This window comes from Haliotis asinina, chromosome 9 (assembly GCF_037392515.1).
Source record: "Haliotis asinina isolate JCU_RB_2024 chromosome 9, JCU_Hal_asi_v2, whole genome shotgun sequence".
Lineage (NCBI taxonomy): Eukaryota > Metazoa > Mollusca > Gastropoda > Lepetellida > Haliotidae > Haliotis > Haliotis asinina.
In genome coordinates this window covers 618,067-639,219 of record NC_090288.1, presented here as the reverse complement: position 1 = coordinate 639,219, position 21,153 = coordinate 618,067, and the positions used below count along the sequence as shown (strand labels likewise).

Here is a 21,153-nt window from a genome sequence, read left to right as displayed (position 1 = left end):
ACCAACAGTAAGGTGTATCGCAGCATACACTGAAATGTTACCAACAGAAAGGTGTATCACAGCATACACTGTAATGTTACCAACAGTATGGTGTATTGTAGCATACACTGTAATGCTACCAACAGAAAGGTGTATCGCAGCATACACTGTAATGTTACCAACAGTAAGGTGTATCACAGCATACACTGTAATGCTACCAACAGAAAGGTGTATCGCAGCAAACACTGTAATGCTACCAACAGAAAGGTGCATCACAGCATACACTGTAATGCTACCAACAGAGAGGTGTATCGCAGCAAACACTGTAATGTTACCAACAGAAAGGTGCATCACAGCATACACTGTAATGCTACCAACAGAGAGGTGTATCGCAGTGCAGACTGTAATGTTACCAACAGTAAGGTGTATCGCAGGATAAACCTCAATGTTACCAAGCACAAGGGGTATCACAGCATACACTGTAATGTTACCAACAGAAAGGTGTATCGCAGCATACACTGTAATGTTACCAACAGAAAGGTGTATCGCAGCATACACTGTAATGTTACCAACAGTAAGGTGCATCACAGCATACACTGTAATGCTACCAACAGTAAGGTGTATCGCAGCAAACACTGTAATGTTACCAACAGCATACACTGAAATGTTACCAACAGAGAGGTGTATCGCAGCATACACTGTAATGCTACCAACAGTAAGGTGTATCGCAGCATACACTGTAATGTTACCAACAGAAAGGTGTATCGCAACATACACTGTAATGTTACCAACAGAAAGGTGTATCGCAGCATACACTGTAATGTTACCAACAGTAAGGTGTATTGTAGCATACACTGTAATGCTACCAACAGTAAGGTGTATCGCAGCACACACTGTAATGTTACCAACAGAAAGGTGTATCACAGCATACACTGTAATGTTACGAACAGAAAGGTGTATCGCAGCATACACTGTAATGTTACCAACAGAAAGGTGTATCGCAGCACACACTGTAATGCTACCAACAGAAAGGTGTATCGCAGCATACACTGTAATGTTCCCAACAGTAAGGTCTATCGCAGCAAACACTGTAATGCTACCACCAGAGAGGTGTATCGCAGCAAACACTGTAATGTTACCAACGGAAAGGTGTATCGCAGCAAACACTGTAATGCTACCAACAGAAAGGTGTATCACAGCATACACTGTAATGTTACCAACAGTATGGTGTATTGTAGCATACACTGTAATGCTACCAACAGTAAGGTGTATCGCAGCATACACTGAAATGTTACCAACACAAAGGTGTATCACAGCATACACTGTAATGTTACCAACAGAAAGGTGTATCGCAGCAAACACTGAAATGCTACCAACAGAAAGGTGTATCGCAGCAAACACTGTAATGTTACCAACAGAAAGGTGCATCACAGCATACACTGTAATGCTACCAACAGAGAGGTGTATCGCAGCAAACACTGTAATGTTACCAACAGAAAGGTGCATCACAGCATACACTGTAGTGCTACCAACAGAGAGGTGTATCGCAGTGCAGACTGCAATGTTTCCAACAGAAAGGTGTATCACAGGATAAACCTCAATGTTACCAAGCATAAGGGGTATCACAGCATACACTGTAATGTTACCAACAGAAAGGTGTATCGCAGGATAAACCTCAATGTTACCAAGCATAAGGTGTATCACAGCATACACTGTAATCCTACCAACAGAAAGGTGCATCACAGCATACACTGTAATGTTACCAACAGAAAGGTGTATCGCAGGATACACTGTAATGTTACCAACAGAAAGGTGTATCGCAACATACACTGTAATGTTACCAACAGAAAGGTGTATCGCAGGAAACACTGTAATGTTACCAACAGTAAGGTGTATTGTAGCATACACTGTAATGCTACCAACAGTAAGGTGTATCGCAGCAAACACTGTAATGTTACCAACAGCATACACTGTAATGTTACCAACAGAGAGGTGTATCGCAGCATACACTGTAATGTTACCAACAGAAAGGTGTATCGCAGCATACACTGTAATGTTACCAACAGAAAGATGTATCACAGCATACACTGTAATGTTACCAACAGAAAGGTGTATCGCAGCATACACTGTAATGCTACCAACAGTAAGGTGTATCGCAGCATACACTGTAATGCTACCAACAGAAAGGTGTATCGCAGCATACACTGTAATGTTACCAACAGAAAGGTGTATCGCAACATACACTGTAATGTTACCAAAAGTAAGGTGTATTGTAACATACACTGTAATGCTACCAACAGGAAGGTGTGTCGCAGCATACACTGTAGTGTTACCAACAGCACACACTGTAATGTTACCAACAGAGAGGTGTATCGCAGCATACACTGTAATGCTACCAACAGAGAGGTGTATCGCAGCAAACACTGTAATGCTACCAACAGAAAGGTGCATCACAGCATACACTGTAATGCTACCAACAGAGAGGTGTATCGCAGGAAACACTGTAATGCTACCAACAGAAAGGTGCATCACAGCATACACTGTAATGCTACCAACAGAGAGGTGTATCGCAGTGCAGACTGTAATGTTTCCAACAGTAAGGTGTATCGCAGGATAAACCTCAATGTTACCAAGCACAAGGGGTATCGCAGCAAACACTGTAATGTTACCAACAGAAAGGTGTATCGCAGGATAAACCTCAATGTTACCAAGCATAAGGTGTATCACAGCATACACTGTAATGTTACCAACAGAAAGGTGTATCGCAGCATACACTGTAATGCTACCAACAGAAAGGTGTATCGCAGCAAACACTGTAATGCTACCAACAGAAAGGTGCATGACAGCATACACTGTAATGCTACCAACAGAAAGGTGTATCGCAGCATACACTGTAATGTTACCAACAGAAAGGTGTATCGCAGCATACACTGTAATGTCACCAACAGAAAGGTGTATCGCAGCAAACACTGTAATGCTACCAACAGAAAGGTGAATCACAGCATACACTGTAATGCTACCAACAGAAAGGTGTATCGCAGCATACACTGTAATGTTACCAACAGAAAGGTGTATCGCAGTAAACACTGTAATGCTACCAACAGAAAGGTGCATCACAGCATACACTGTAATGCTACCAACAGAAAGGTGTATCGCAGCATACACTGTAATGTTACCAACAGAAAGGAGTATCACAGCATACACTGTAATGTTACCAACAGTAAGGTGTATCGCAGCATACACTGTAATGTTGCCAACAGTAAGGTGTATCGCAGGATAAACCTCAATGTTACCAAGCATAAGGTGCATCACAGCATACACTGTAATGTTACCAACAGAAAGGTGTATCGCAGCATACACTGTAATGTTACCAACAGAGAGGTGTATCGCAGCAAACACTGTAATGCTACCAACAAAAAGGTGTATCGCAGCAAACACTGTAATGTTACCAACAGAAAGGTGTATCGCAGCAAACACTGTAATGTTACCAACAGAAAGGTGTATCGCAGCATACACTGCAATGTTTCCAACAGTAAGGTGTATCGCAGTATACACTGTAATGTTACCAACAGAAAGGTGTATCGCAGCATACACTGTAATGTTACCAACAGAAAGGTGTATCGCAGCATACACTGTAATGTTACCAACAGAAAGGTGTATCGCAGCATACACTGTAATGCTACCAACAGTAAGGTGTATCGCAGCATACACTGTAATGTTACCAACAGAAAGGTGTATCGCAGCATACACTGTAATGTTACCAACAGAAAGGTGTATCGCAACATACACTGAAATGTTACCAACAGAAAGGTGTATCGCAGCAAACACTGTAATGTTACCAAAAGTAAGGTGTATTGTAGCATACACTGTAATGCTACCAACAGGAAGGTGTGTCGCAGCATACACTGTAATGTTACCAACAGAGAGGTGTATCGCAGCATACACTGTAATGCTACCAACAGTAAGGTGTATCGCAGCACACACTGTAATGTTACCAACAGAAAGGTGTATCGCAACATACACTGTAATGTTACCAACAGAAAGGTGTATCGCAGCATACACTGTAATGTTACCAACAGTAAGGTATATTGTAGCATACACTGTAATGCTACCAACAGTAAGGTGTATCGCAGCATACACTGAAATGTTACCAACAGAAAGGTGTATCACAGCATACACTGTAATGTTACCAACAGTATGGTGTATTGTAGCATACACTGTAATGCTACCAACAGAAAGGTGTATCGCAGCATACACTGTAATGTTACCAACAGTAAGGTGTATCACAGCATACACTGTAATGCTACCAACAGAAAGGTGTATCGCAGCAAACACTGTAATGCTACCAACAGAAAGGTGCATCACAGCATACACTGTAATGCTACCAACAGAGAGGTGTATCGCAGCAAACACTGTAATGTTACCAACAGAAAGGTGCATCACAGCATACACTGTAATGCTACCAACAGAGAGGTGTATCGCAGTGCAGACTGTAATGTTACCAACAGTAAGGTGTATCGCAGGATAAACCTCAATGTTACCAAGCACAAGGGGTATCACAGCATACACTGTAATGTTACCAACAGAAAGGTGTATCGCAGCATACACTATAATGTTACCAACAGAAAGGTGTATCGCAGCATACACTGTAATGTTACCAACAGTAAGGTGCATCACAGCATACACTGTAATGCTACCAACAGTAAGGTGTATCGCAGCAAACACTGTAATGTTACCAACAGCATACACTGAAATGTTACCAACAGAGAGGTGTATCGCAGCATACACTGTAATGCTACCAACAGTAAGGTGTATCGCAGCATACACTGTAATGTTACCAACAGAAAGGTGTATCGCAACATACACTGTAATGTTACCAACAGAAAGGTGTATCGCAGCATACACTGTAATGTTACCAACAGTAAGGTGTATTGTAGCATACACTGTAATGCTACCAACAGTAAGGTGTATCGCAGCACACACTGTAATGTTACCAACAGAAAGGTGTATCACAGCATACACTGTAATGTTACCAACAGAAAGGTGTATCGCAGCATACACTGTAATGTTACCAACAGAAAGGTGTATCGCAGCACACACTGTAATGCTACCAACAGAAAGGTGTATCGCAGCATACACTGTAATGTTCCCAACAGTAAGGTCTATCGCAGCAAACACTGTAATGCTACCACCAGAGAGGTGTATCGCAGCAAACACTGTAATGTTACCAACGGAAAGGTGTATCGCAGCAAACACTGTAATGCTACCAACAGAAAGGTGTATCACAGCATACACTGTAATGTTACCAACAGTATGGTGTATTGTAGCATACACTGTAATGCTACCAACAGTAAGGTGTATCGCAGCATACACTGAAATGTTACCAACACAAAGGTGTATCACAGCATACACTGTAATGTTACCAACAGAAAGGTGTATCGCAGCAAACACTGAAATGCTACCAACAGAAAGGTGTATCGCAGCAAACACTGTAATGTTACCAACAGAAAGGTGCATCACAGCATACACTGTAATGCTACCAACAGAGAGGTGTATCGCAGCAAACACTGTAATGTTACCAACAGAAAGGTGCATCACAGCATACACTGTAGTGCTACCAACAGAGAGGTGTATCGCAGTGCAGACTGCAATGTTTCCAACAGAAAGGTGTATCACAGGATAAACCTCAATGTTACCAAGCATAAGGGGTATCACAGCATACACTGTAATGTTACCAACAGAAAGGTGTATCGCAGGATAAACCTCAATGTTACCAAGCATAAGGTGTATCACAGCATACACTGTAATCCTACCAACAGAAAGGTGCATCACAGCATACACTGTAATGTTACCAACAGAAAGGTGTATCGCAGGATACACTGTAATGTTACCAACAGAAAGGTGTATCGCAACATACACTGTAATGTTACCAACAGAAAGGTGTATCGCAGGAAACACTGTAATGTTACCAACAGTAAGGTGTATTGTAGCATACACTGTAATGCTACCAACAGTAAGGTGTATCGCAGCAAACACTGTAATGTTACCAACAGCATACACTGTAATGTTACCAACAGAGAGGTGTATCGCAGCATACACTGTAATGTTACCAACAGAAAGGTGTATCGCAGCATACACTGTAATGTTACCAACAGAAAGATGTATCACAGCATACACTGTAATGTTACCAACAGAAAGGTGTATCGCAGCATACACTGTAATGCTACCAACAGTAAGGTGTATCGCAGCATACACTGTAATGCTACCAACAGAAAGGTGTATCGCAGCATACACTGTAATGTTACCAACAGAAAGGTGTATCGCAACATACACTGTAATGTTACCAAAAGTAAGGTGTATTGTAACATACACTGTAATGCTACCAACAGGAAGGTGTGTCGCAGCATACACTGTAGTGTTACCAACAGCACACACTGTAATGTTACCAACAGAGAGGTGTATCGCAGCATACACTGTAATGCTACCAACAGTAAGGTGTATCGCAGCATACACTGTAATGTTACCAACAGAAAGGTGTATCGCAACATACACTGTAATGTTACCAACAGAAAGGTGTATCGCAGCAAACACTGTAATGTTACCAACAGTAAGGTGTATTGTAGCATACACTGTAATGTTACCAACAGTAAGGTGTATCGCAGCATACACTGAAATGTTACCAACAGAAAGGTGTATCACAGCATACACTGTAATGTTACCAACAGTATGGTGTATTGTAGCATACAGTGTAATACTACCAACAGTAAGGTGTATCGCAGCATACACTGTAATGTTACCAACAGAAAGGTGTATCACAGCATACACTGTAGTGTTACCAACAGAAAGGTGTATCGCAGCAAACACTGTAATGCTACCAACAGAAAGGTGCATCACAGCATACACTGTAATGCTACCAACAGAGAGGTGTATCGCAGCAAACACTGTAATGTTACCAACAGAAAGGTGCATCACAGCATACACAGTAATGCTACCAACAGAGAGGTGTATCGCAGTGCAGACTGTAATGGTACCAACAGTAAGGTGTATCGCAGGATAAACCTCAATGTTACCAAGCATAAGGGGTATCACAGCAAACACTGTAATGTTACCAACACAAAGGTGTATCGCAGGATAAACCTCAATGTTACCAAGCATAAGGTGTATCACAGCATACACTGTAATGCTACCAACAGAAAGGTGCATCACAGCAAACACTGTAATGCCACCAACAGAGAGGTGTATCGCAGCAAACACTGTAATGCTACCAACAGAAAGGTGCATCACAGCATACACTGTAATGCTACCAACAGAGAGGTGTATCGCAGCATACACTGTAATGCTACCAACAGAAAGGTGCATCACAGCATACACTGTAATGCTACCAACAGAGAGGTGTATCGCAGGAAACACTGTAATGCTACCAACAGAAAGGTGCATCACAGCATACACTGTAATGCTACCAACAGAGAGGTGTATCGCAGTGCAGACTGAACTGTTTCCAACAGTACGGTGTATCGCAGGATAAACCTCAATGTTACCAAGCACAAGGGGTATCGCAGCAAACACTGTAATGTTACCAACAGAAAGGTGTATCGCAGGATAAACCTCAATGTTACCAAGCATAAGGTGTATCACAGCATACACTGTAATGTTACCAACAGAAAGGTGTATCGCAGCATACACTGTAATGCTACCAACAGAAAGGTGTATCGCAGCAAACACTGTAATGCTACCAACAGAAAGGTGCATGACAGCATACACTGTAATGCTACCAACAGAAAGGTGTATCGCAGCATACACTGTAATGTTACGAACAGAAAGGTGTATCGCAGCATACACTGTAATGTCACCAACAGAAAGGTGTATCGCAGCAAACACTGTAATGTTACCAACAGAAAGGTGAATCACAGCATACACTGTAATGCTACCAACAGTAAGGTGTATCGCAGCATACACTGTAATGTTACCAACAGAAAGGTGTATCGCAGCAAACACTGTAATGCTACCAACAGAAAGGTGCATCACACCATACACTGTAATGCTACCAACAGAAAGGTGTATCGCAGCATACACTGTAATGTTACCAACAGAAAGGAGTATCACAGCATACACTGTAATGTTACCAAGCATAAGGTGCATCACAGCATACACTGCAATGTTACCAACAGAAAGGTGTATCGCAGCATACACTGTAATGTTACCAACAGAGAGGTGTATCGCAGCAAACACTGTAATGCTACCAACAGAAAGGTGTATCGCAGCAAACACTGTAATGTTACCAACAGAAAGGTGTATCGCAGCAAACACTGTAATGTTACCAACAGAAAGGTGTATCGCAGCATACACTGTAATGTTTCCAACAGTAAGGTGTATCGCAGCATACACTGTAATGTTACCAACAGAAAGGTGTATCGCAGCATACACTGTAATGTTACCAACAGAAAGGTGTATCGCAGCATACACTGTAATGTTGCCAACAGAAAGGTGTATCGCAGCATACACTGTAATGCTACCAACAGTAAGGTGTATCGCAGCATACACTGTAATGTTACCAACAGAAAGGTGTATCGCAGCATACACTGTAATGTTACCAACAGAAAGGTGTATCGCAACATACACTGAAATGTTACCAACAGAAAGGTGTATCGCAGCATACACTGTAATGTTACCAAAAGTAAGGTGTATTGTAGCATACACTGTAATGCTACCAACAGGAAGGTGTGTCGCAGCATACACTGTAATGTTACCAACAGCACACACTGTGATGTTACCAACAGAGAGGTGTATCGCAGCATACACTGTAATGCTACCAACAGTAAGGTGTATCGCAGCATACACTGTAATGTTACCAACAGAAAGGTGTATCGCAACATACACTGTAATGTTACCAACAGAAAGGTGTATCGCAGCATACACTGTAATGTTACCAACAGAAAGGTGTATCGCAGCATACACTGTAATGTTACCAACAGAAAGGTGCATCACAGCATACACTGTAATGCTACCAACAGAGAGGTGTATCGCAGAAAAAACTGTAATGTTACCAACGGAAAGGTGTATCGCAGCATACACTGTAATGTTACCAACACAAAGGTGTATCGCAACATACACTGTAATGTTACCAACAGAAAGGTGTATCGCAGCACACACTGTAATGTTACCAACAGTAAGGTGTATCGCAGCATACACTGTAATCCTACCAGCAGTAAGGTGTATCGCAGCATACACTGTAATGCTACCAACAGAGAGGTGTATCGCAGCAAACACTGTAATGCTACCAACAGAGAGGTGTATCGCAGCAAACACTGTAATGCTACCAACAGAAAGGTGCATCACAGCATACACTGTAATGCTACCAACAGAGAGGTGTATCGCAGCATACACTGTAATGCTACCAACACAAAGGTCCATCACAGCATACACTGTAATGCTACCAACAGAGAGGTGTATCGCAGCAAACACTGTAATGCTACCAACAGAAAGGTGCATCACAGCATACACTGTAATGCTACCAACAGAGAGGTATATCGCAGTGCAGACTGTAATGTTACCAACAGTAAGGTGTATCGCAGGATACACCTCAATGTTACCAAGCACAAGGGGTATCGCAGCATACACTGTAATGTTACCAACAGAAAGGTGTATCGCAGGATAAACCTCAATGTTACCAAGCATAAGGTGTATCACAGCATACACTGTAATGTTCCCAACAGAAAGGTGTATCGCAGCATACACTGTAATGCTACCAACAGAAAGGTGTATCGCAGCAAACACTGTAATGCTACCAACAGAAAGGTGCATCACAGCATACACTGTAATGCTACCAACAGAAAGGTGTATCGCAGCATACACTGTAATGTTACCAACAGAAAGGTGTATCGCAGCATACACTGTAATGTTACGAACAGAAAGGTGTATCGCAGCAAACACTGTAATGCTACCAACAGAAAGGTGAATCACAGCATACACTGTAATGTTACCAACAGAAAGGTGTATCGCAGCATACACTGTAATTATACCAACAGAAAGGTGTATCGCAGCAAACACTGTAATGCTACCAACAGAAAGGTGCATCACAGCATACACTGTAATGTTCCCAACAGAAAGGTGTATCGCAGCATACACTGTAATGTTACCAACAGAAAGGTGTATCACAGCATACACTGTAGTGTTACCAACAGAAAGGTGTATCGCAGCAAACACTGTAATGCTACCAACAGAAAGGTGCATCACAGCATACACTGTAATGCTACCAACAGAGAGGTGTATCGCAGCAAACACTGTAATGTTACCAACAGAAAGGTGCATCACAGCATACACAGTAATGCTACCAACAGAGAGGTGTATCGCAGTGCAGACTGTAATGTTACCAACAGTAAGGTGTATCGCAGGATAAACCTCAATGTTACCAAGCATAAGGGGTATCACAGCAAACACTGTAATGTTACCAACACAAAGGTGTATCGCAGGATAAACCTCAATGTTACCAAGCATAAGGTGTATCACAGCATACACTGTAATGCTACCAACAGAAAGGTGCATCACAGCAAACACTGTAATGCCACCAACAGAGAGGTGTATCGCAGCAAACACTGTAATGCTACCAACAGAAAGGTGCATCACAGCATACACTGTAATGCTACCAACAGAGAGGTGTATCGCAGCATACACTGTAATGCTACCAACAGAAAGGTGCATCACAGCATACACTGTAATGCTACCAACAGAGAGGTGTATCGCAGGAAACACTGTAATGCTACCAACAGAAAGGTGCATCACAGCATACACTGTAATGCTACCAACAGAGAGGTGTATCGCAGTGCAGACTGAACTGTTTCCAACAGTAAGGTGTATCGCAGGATAAACCTCAATGTTACCAAGCACAAGGGGTATCGCAGCAAACACTGTAATGTTACCAACAGAAAGGTGTATCGCAGGATAAACCTCAATGTTACCAAGCATAAGGTGTATCACAGCATACACTGTAATGTTACCAACAGAAAGGTGTATCGCAGCATACACTGTAATGCTACCAACAGAAAGGTGTATCGCAGCAAACACTGTAATGCTACCAACAGAAAGGTGCATGACAGCATACACTGTAATGCTACCAACAGAAAGGTGTATCGCAGCATACACTGTAATGTTACGAACAGAAAGGTGTATCGCAGCATACACTGTAATGTCACCAACAGAAAGGTGTATCGCAGCAAACACTGTAATGTTACCAACAGAAAGGTGAATCACAGCATACACTGTAATGCTACCAACAGAAAGGTGTATCGCAGCATACACTGTAATGTTACCAACAGAAAGGTGTCTCGCAGCAAACACTGTAATGCTACCAACAGAAAGGTGCATCACAGCATACACTGTAATGCTACCAACAGAAAGGTGTATCGCAGCATACACTGTAATGTTACCAACAGAAAGGAGTATCACAGCATACACTGTAATGTTACCAAGCATAAGGTGCATCACAGCATACACTGTAATGTTACCAACAGAAAGGTGTATCGCAGCATACACTGTAATGTTACCAACAGAGAGGTGTATCGCAGCAAACACTGTAATGCTACCAACAGAAAGGTGTATCGCAGCAAACACTGTAATGTTACCAACAGAAAGGTGTATCGCAGCAAACACTGTAATGTTACCAACAGAAAGGTGTATCGCAGCATACACTGTAATGTTTCCAACAGTAAGGTGTATCGCAGCATACACAGTAATGTTACCAACAGAAAGGTGTATCGCAGCATACACTGTAATGTTACCAACAGAAAGGTGTATCGCAGCATACACTGTAATGTTACCAACAGAAAGGTGTATCGCAGCATACACTGTAATGCTACCAACAGTAAGGTGTATCGCAGCATACACTGTAATGTTACCAACAGAAAGGTGTATCGCAGCATACACTGTAATGTTACCAACACAAAGGTGTATCGCAACATACACTGAAATGTTACCAACAGAAAGGTGTATCGCAGCATACACTGTAATGTTACCAAAAGTAAGGTGTATTGTAGCATACACTGTAATGCTACCAACAGGAAGGTGTGTCGCAGCATACACTGTAATGTTACCAACAGCACACACTGTAATGTTACCAACAGAGAGGTGTATCGCAGCATACACTGTAATGCTACCAACAGTAAGGTGTATCGCAGCATACACTGTAATGTTACCAACAGAAAGGTGTATCGCAACATACACTGTAATGTTACCAACAGAAAGGTGTATCGCAGCATACACTGTAATGTTACCAACAGAAAGGTGTATCGCAGCATACACTGTAATGTTACCAACAGAAAGGTGCATCACAGCATACACTGTAATGCTACCAACAGAGAGGTGTATCGCAGAAAAAACTGTAATGTTACCAACGGAAAGGTGTATCGCAGCATACACTGTAATGTTACCAACAGAAAGGTGTATCGCAACATACACTGTAATGTTACCAACAGAAAGGTGTATCGCAGCACACACTGTAATGTTACCAACAGTAAGGTGTATCGCAGCATACACTGTAATCCTACCAGCAGTAAGGTGTATCGCAGCATACACTGTAATGCTACCAACAGAGAGGTGTATCGCAGCAAACACTGTAATGCTACCAACAGAGAGGTGTATCGCAGCAAACACTGTAATGCTACCAACAGAAAGGTGCATCACAGCATACACTGTAATGCTACCAACAGAGAGGTGTATCGCAGCATACACTGTAATGCTACCAACACAAAGGTCCATCACAGCATACACTGTAATGCTACCAACAGAGAGGTGTATCGCAGCAAACACTGTAATGCTACCAACAGAAAGGTGCATCACAGCATACACTGTAATGCTACCAACAGAGAGGTATATCGCAGTGCAGACTGTAATGTTACCAACAGTAAGGTGTATCGCAGGATACACCTCAATGTTACCAAGCACAAGGGGTATCGCAGCATACACTGTAATGTTACCAACAGAAAGGTGTATCGCAGGATAAACCTCAATGTTACCAAGCATAAGGTGTATCACAGCATACACTGTAATGTTCCCAACAGAAAGGTGTATCGCAGCATACACTGTAATGCTACCAACAGAAAGGTGTATCGCAGCAAACACTGTAATGCTACCAACAGAAAGGTGCATCACAGCATACACTGTAATGCTACCAACAGAAAGGTGTATCGCAGCATACACTGTAATGTTACCAACAGAAAGGTGTATCGCAGCATACACTGTAATGTTACGAACAGAAAGGTGTATCGCAGCAAACACTGTAATGCTACCAACAGAAAGGTGAATCACAGCATACACTGTAATGTTACCAACAGAAAGGTGTATCGCAGCATACACTGTAATTATACCAACAGAAAGGTGTATCGCAGCAAACACTGTAATGCTACCAACAGAAAGGTGCATCACAGCATACACTGTAATGTTCCCAACAGAAAGGTGTATCGCAGCATACACTGTAATGTTACCAACAGAAAGGTGTATCACAGCATACACTGTAATGTTACCAACAGTAAGGTGTATCGCAGCATACACTGTAATGTTACCAACAGTAAGGTGTATCGCAGGATAAACCTCAATGTTACCAAGCATAAGGTGCATCACAGCATACACTGTAATGTTACCAACAGAAAGGTGTATCGCAGCATACACTGTAATGCTACCAAGAGAGAGGTGTATCGCAGCAAACACTGTAATGCTACCAACAGAAAGGTGCATCACAGCATACACTGTAATGCTACCAACAGAAAGGTGTATCACAGCATACACTGTAATGCTACCAACAGAAAGGTGCATCACAGCATACACTGTAATGTTACCAACAGAAAGGTGTATCGCAGCATACACTGTAATGTTACCAACAGCATACACTGTAATGCTACCAACAGTAAGGTGTATCGCAGCATACACTGTAATGTTACCAACAGAAAGGTGTCTCGCAACATACACTGTAATGTTACCAACAGAAAGGTGTATCGCAGCATACACTGTAATGTTACCAACAGTAAGGTGTATTGTAGCATACACTGTAATGTTGCCAACAGTAAGGTGTATCGCAGCATACACTGTAATGCTACCAACAGAAAGGTGTATCACAGCATACACTGTAATGTTACCAACAGAAAGGTGTATCGCAGCATACACTGTAATGATACCAACAGAAAGGTGTATCACAGCATACACTGTAATGTTACCAACAGAAAGGTGTATCGCAGCATACACTGTAATGTTACCAACAGTAAGGTGTATCGCAGCATACACTGTAATGTTACCAACAGTAAGGTGTATCGCAGGATAAACCTGAATGTTACCAAGCATAAGGGGTATCGCAGCATAGACTGTAATGCTACCAAAATGGAAAACCTTGGTACCGTTTCCTAGTTACGAGTGTAAGGTTACTAATATTAAAACAGAACAGACTGTCAGTTTACCAACAGAAAGGAACAGCATACAGAACAACATAGAAGAGATGGAGGGAAAGACTACCTGCAAACAAAGTATATCCTGAAATAGAAAGAAGGGGTGTCTCCACATCTGTTGCTCACCCAGACGGAGTCAACACTTCCTTCATATTCAATAAAGTATCACCACATCTGTTACTCATTCACAATGGGTCAACACTTCCTTCACATTCTGTACAGTGTCACCACATCTGTTACTCACTCACTCACACGAGATCTACACTTCCTTCACATTCTGTACAGTGTCATCACATCTGTTACTCACTCACTCACACGAGATCAACACTTCCTTCACATTCTGTACAGTGTCACCACATCTGTTACTCACTTACACAAGATCAACACTTCCTTCACATTCTGTACAGTGTCACCACATCTGTTACTCACTCACACGAGATCAACACTTCCTTCACATTCTGTACAGTGTCACCACATCTGTTACTCACACGAGATCTACACTTCCTTCACATTCTGTACAGTGTCACCACATCTGTTACTCACTTACTCACACAAGATCAACACTTCCTTCACATTCTGTACAGTGTCACCACATCTGTTACTCACTCACTCACACGAGATCTACACTTCCTTCACATTCTGTACAGTGTCATCACATCTGTTACTCACTCACTCACACAAGATCAACACTTCCTTCACATTCTGTACAGTGTCACCACATCTGTTACTCACTCACACGAGATCTACACTTCCTTCACATTCTGTACAGTGTCACCACATCTGTTACTCACACGAGATCAACACTTCCTTCACATTCTGTAAAGTGTCACCACATCTGTTACTCACTCACTCACACGAGATCTACACTTCCTTCACATTCTGTACAGTGTCATCACATCTGTTACTCACTCACACGAGATCTACACTTCCTTCACATTCTGTACAGTGTCACCACATCTGTTACTCACTCACTCACACGAGATCAACACTTCCTTCACATTCTGTACAGTGTCACCACATCTGTTACTCACTCACTCACACGAGATCAACACTTCCTTCACATTCTGTACAGTGTCATCACATCTGTTACTCACTCACACGAGATCTACACTTCCTTCACATTCTGTACAGTGTCACCACATCTGTTACTCACTCACTCACACGAGATCAACACTTCCTTCACATTCTGTACAGTGTCACCACATCTGTTACTCACTCACTCACACGAGATCTACACTTCCTTCACATTCTGTAAAGTGTCACCACATCTGTTACTCACTCACTCACACGAGATCTACACTTCCTTCACATTCTGTACAGTGTCACCACATCTGTTACTCACTCACACGAGATCTACACTTCCTTCACATTCTGTACAGTGTCACCACATCTGTTACTCACTCACTCACACGAGATCAACACTTCCTTCACATTCTGTACAGTGTCACCACATCTGTTACTCACTCACACGAGATCTACACTTCCTTTACATTCTGTACAGTGTCACCACATCTGTTACTCACACGAGATCAACACTTCCTTCACATTCTGTACAGTGTCACCACATCTGTTACTCACTCACTCACACGAGATCTACACTTCCTTCACATTCTGTACAGTGTCACCACATCTGTTACTCACTCACTCACACGAGATCAACACTTCCTTCACATTCTGTACAGTGTCACCACATCTGTTACTCACTCACACGAGATCAACACTTCCTTCACATTCTGTACAGTGTCATCACATCTGTTACTCACTCACTCACACGAGATCAACACTTCCTTCACATTCTGTACAGTGTCACCACATCTGTTACTCACTCACACGAGATCAACACTTCCTTCACATTCTGTACAGTGTCACCACATCTGTTACTCACTCACACGAGATCTACACTTCCTTCACATTCTGTACAGTGTCACCACATCTGTTACTCACTCACTCACACGAGATCTACACTTCCTTCACATTCTGTACAGTGTCACCACATCTGTTACTCACTCACTCACACGAGATCAACACTTCCTTCACATTCTGTACAGTGTCATCACATCTGTTACTCACTCACTCACACGAGATCAACACTTCCTTCACATTCTGTACAGTGTCACCACATCTGTTACTCACTCACACGAGATCAACACTTCCTTCACATTCTGTACAGTGTCACCACATGTTACTCACTCACACGAGATCAACACTTCCTTCACATTCTGTACAGTGTCACCACATCTGTTACTCACTCACACAAGATCAACACTTCCTTCACATTCTGTACAGTGTCATCACATGTTACTCACTCACTCACACGAGATCAACACTTCCTTCACATTCTGTAAAGTGTCACCACATCTGTTACTCACTCACTCACACGAGATCTACACTTCCTTCACATTCTGTACAGTGTCACCACATCTGTTACTCACTCACTCACACGAGATCAACACTTCCTTCACATTCTGTACAGTGTCACCACATCTGTTACTCACTCACTCACACGAGATCTACACTTCCTTCACATTCTGTACAGTGTCATCACATCTGTTACTCACTCACTCACACGAGATCAACACTTCCTTCACATTCTGTACAGTGTCACCACATCTGTTACTCACTCACACGAGATCAACACTTCCTTCACATTCTGTACAGTGTCACCACATCTGTTACTCACTCACACGAGATCTACACTTCCTTCACATTCTGTACAGTGTCATCACATCTGTTACTCACTCACTCACACGAGATCAACACTTCCTTCACATTCTGTACAGTGTCACCACATCTGTTACTCACTCACACGAGATCAACACTTCCTTCACATTCTGTACAGTGTCACCACATCTGTTACTCACTCACTCACACGAGATCTACACTTCCTTCACATTCTGTACAGTGTCACCACATCTGTTACTCACTCATATGCATTACTCTCTCATTACTCACATTTTTCAAGATCTTTCTTTGTTCCATTGATGTTGAGGTGGGCAAATGTTTTCACTGGTTCACCTAGAAAAAAGATCTTTGATACTAAAAGAATAGAAAGAACATAGATAAACCAACATACACATCCCAAGACAAGTTCTAAAGTTTGTCAGTGTTATATATTTACATCAGTGATCTTACATTTATATCAGTGTTACACATTTACATCAGTGTTCTTACATTTATGTCAGTGTTCTTACACTTACATCAGTGATCTTACATTTATCTCAGTGTTACACATTTACATCAGTGTTCTTACATTTGAATCAGTGTTACACATTTACATCAGTGATCTTACATTTATATCAGTGTTACACATTTACATCAGTGTTCTTACATTTATGTCAGTGTTCTTACACTTACATCAGTGTTCTTACATTTATATCAGTGTTACACATTTACATCAGTGATCTTACATTTATGTCAGTGTTCTTACACTTACATCAGTGTTCTTACATTTATATCAGTGTTACACATTTACATCAGTGATCTTACATTTATGTCAGTGTTCTTACATTTATATCAGTTTTATACATTCACATCAGTGTCCAGACATTTACGTCACTGTTGGTAGCAGTGGTGTTTCAATTAAATGAAATATTCAAAGATTGGTCACAGTGACTAAGCAATCAAATACACTTCTGATAATTGAATACAAACAATTTTGGAACTACTGTTATAGTCTTTGAAACACTTGATGATGGAATATATCTTCAAAATTATCAGGGCCTTAAAACTTGTTTAATTCTTAGAAAACTCACTTCACTAAGGGAAAAGTTATGACTGAATATTTGTTGAAGACGCCAGGGAGTTATGCGCAGGATATACTTGTCATCATTTCAAAGTTTCGAGTTGCATCATGCTATACATATCTGCAATAACAACCGGGATAGGAAAATCTGAAAAATTTTGCTAACCAACTTTTTCTGAAGATTGTTTGTTGGTAATGAAGCAATCATCAGTTGTGAAGTTTCCACCAATTCCCAACACTAAATGGTGTAGTGATGCAGTGCAAATAGTGTATAATGTACCTTGCTCATCCCTGCGAACTTTGATCTGGATATCTTCCACTGAGCCAAATCTGGCAAACTTGCTACGCAGATCATCGGGGTGTATTTCAGGAAAAAGACCTCCAACATAGATCCTCCGTGTCTGCCTGGCTTCAGCAGCAGAAGTCATTCTGACAGATAATGATGCCTAGAACAGATGGAAACACGCTGGACCATGAGGAAACTAAACACAAAGACAACTGATTCCCAAATAAGTGAGTGAGTGAGATAGTTTTATGCCGCACTCAGCAATATTCCAGCTATATGGCGGCGGTCTGTAAATAGTCGAGTCTGGACCAGACAATCAAGTGATCAACCACATGAGCGTCGATCTGTGCAATTGGGAATCGATGAGATGTGTCAACCAAGTCTGCAAGCCTGACCACCCAATCCCGTTAGTCGCCTCTTAAGCATGGGTTGCTGAAGGCCTATTCTACCCCGGGACCTTCATGGGTCTCCCAAATAAGTCAAGGCGTGGGATGTAAGCTTACTAAATTTGCAATGCTTGTAAACAAAGAAGGTGACGTCTATTCCTGGCATGAAGAGTAAAAGTGGTCTGCAGTCCTGACAGCCTCCACAGCGAATTGAAACACCTGAAATCAACCTTCCAAGACCTTAACGAGTACCCACCCCATCTAGTCAACAACACCATCACCAAGACCCTGAAAGAAACTTCTAAGTCAACTAAAACCAGAACCTCCCCCCATCAGAATTAACATAACATACCATGGCCAGATAAGTCATCGCATCGGCCGTCTCATCAAGAAAACAACAGGAATAGACGTCACCTTCCGCAGCTACACCAACCTGAAAACGCTACTATCAGCTAATGGATGCAGGCCAACAACACCTAAATACAAAAATCCAGCAGGATGCATCTACCAGATCCAATGTAGTTGTAAAGAGACATATATTGGAGAAACTGGTCGACCACTGGCTGTCAGGTTAAAAGAACACAAAACATCAGTTCAAAATTTGGATCAGAAGTCTGTATGTGAACACATCATGCACAACCCCAATCACAAGATAGTTTGGGACAATGCCAGGACATTACTTAGGAACGCCAATGACTTAAAAAAACGGAAGCTTCTGGAAGCCATTGCAATCAAGCGGAACAAGCCCTCAATCAACAGAGACAGCCCTGTTTACCTACCCAATGCATGGAACCACCTTATCCTCAGTGACTAACCTCTATCCAAACATCTTTAATTGTAACTCGTTAACCTAATCAATACAAGCCTGCATGCCAATCATTTGAGGCCTGTACATCAGTTGAAGCCTGTACATCAATTAATAGAAACCTGTATATCTTGTTACCCATTCTTATCTGTCTACTGTTATGTGTATATATACTACATTCCTTTAGTTTTACCCTTACTTCACCTAAAGAAGAGACTAGGAACTGTCTTGAAACGTTGTGTAGTGTATAACAAAGAAGTTGAACCCTATAGTTCATATATGGATAAATTATGCAGAGAAATGAAATGGAATGATAGGAGGGGTCAGGTGGATAAAGTTACATACAGCCTAAACTAAATTGACGGGGTCCTTGTCGGCACACGAAGACAACTGATTCCCAGAGGTACACTGATGGTAAGCGAATACACCTGAACCGGCCCCAAGTCGAACCGGCCTCTGGATATATAACCTAAGCTGGTTCCACACCCGAAGTGGTCCCTGTGACAATTAAAGGTGACGACGGTTCGTTAACCATTGGAAAACAAACTGTAATCCATAATTGACAACACAGACAAAGATTAATTCATTATATTTATATACTGAACATCATTGAAAACGCACCACCCCTAAAATTGTGGATTTCTAAGAGCAGAAGTGAGCAATCTATGTAAATTTTACATATTTGTGTAGACCAATGTTTGATAAAGAAAAGAAGCAAAAAACAATCAAGCAAAACAGTGAAGATTTAATGCAGCTGGAGTATTGACAAGTTGTATGGAAAATAGCTTACATATGGCGATGTTGTCACGCTGACCTCAACAGATGTGGACACCCGTTCGATTCCCGAGGCTGAATACGGGAACGGCAGTTATTGCAAGTCATATATTGTTTTTCATGCCTTACATACATTATTGATGGTATAACTAGTGATTAATTTGAGTGACAGTTCATAAGTTAATGTTTTGGGAGGAGGGGTACGGGCGGAACTCTTACCCCCACCCCCACCCCCCACCCCCCCCAATCAAAAGCTAAAATTACAAACTGACAAGCATACTAGCCGAGAGCTGTCTTGACTGTATGGGACCGCATCGCGGCTCTCGGCTACCATGCATACCTCACCCTAAATACACATTCAATAAACTAGGACAGGTACAAAGAACAATCAATGGACTTATTTCAGTGTTGGAATATTACACCGTGGAAGGTGGAAATATTCTATGTGAAAAGATGGGGGTTACGGGTGGGACTCCTTCCTATTACCGCGATCCAAGAATCAAGGTTATCCACGAATTTAGGTTACCCCTTATGGAACAAATACGCACGTTTTGCCCGCCGTGCTTCAGTCAAAGTGTTAAACATTTTGAATTTACCTCTGTTCCGCTTCTGTTCGTCAAACTAATGGCCAAGGTGATACATTATCGAATAATAACCTGGAACGTGATCAGTTCATGTTCACCACATTGCTAACATGGGGGCTGCCATTTTGGGTTTTATTAAAATTTAGAAACTATTGCTACCATCTGGAATAC

General features: G+C 41.8%; 1 protein-coding gene across 4 annotated transcripts in view; it reads right to left on the bottom strand.

Moving 5' to 3' along the window:
* LOC137295710 (nucleolar protein 8-like) overlaps positions 1-21,126 on the bottom strand; it is a 55,656-nt gene extending 34,530 nt beyond the window's left edge. For 2 of the 4 annotated variants that reach the window (XM_067827222.1, XM_067827224.1), the window contains exons 1-3: positions 20,995-21,126; positions 18,428-18,593; positions 17,358-17,420 (exon numbers count right to left, since the gene is read on the bottom strand). In XM_067827222.1, the coding sequence (XP_067683323.1) occupies positions 17,358-17,420; positions 18,428-18,575 (211 nt within the window). In that variant the 5' untranslated portion in view covers positions 18,576-18,593; positions 20,995-21,126. Of the gene's footprint in view, positions 1-17,357; positions 17,421-18,427; positions 18,594-20,414; positions 20,474-20,994 lie in introns of all 4 variants that reach the window. The other 2 variants (XM_067827225.1, XM_067827223.1) reach the window with 2 other exon arrangements.
* Positions 21,127-21,153: the final 27 nt, after the last annotated feature.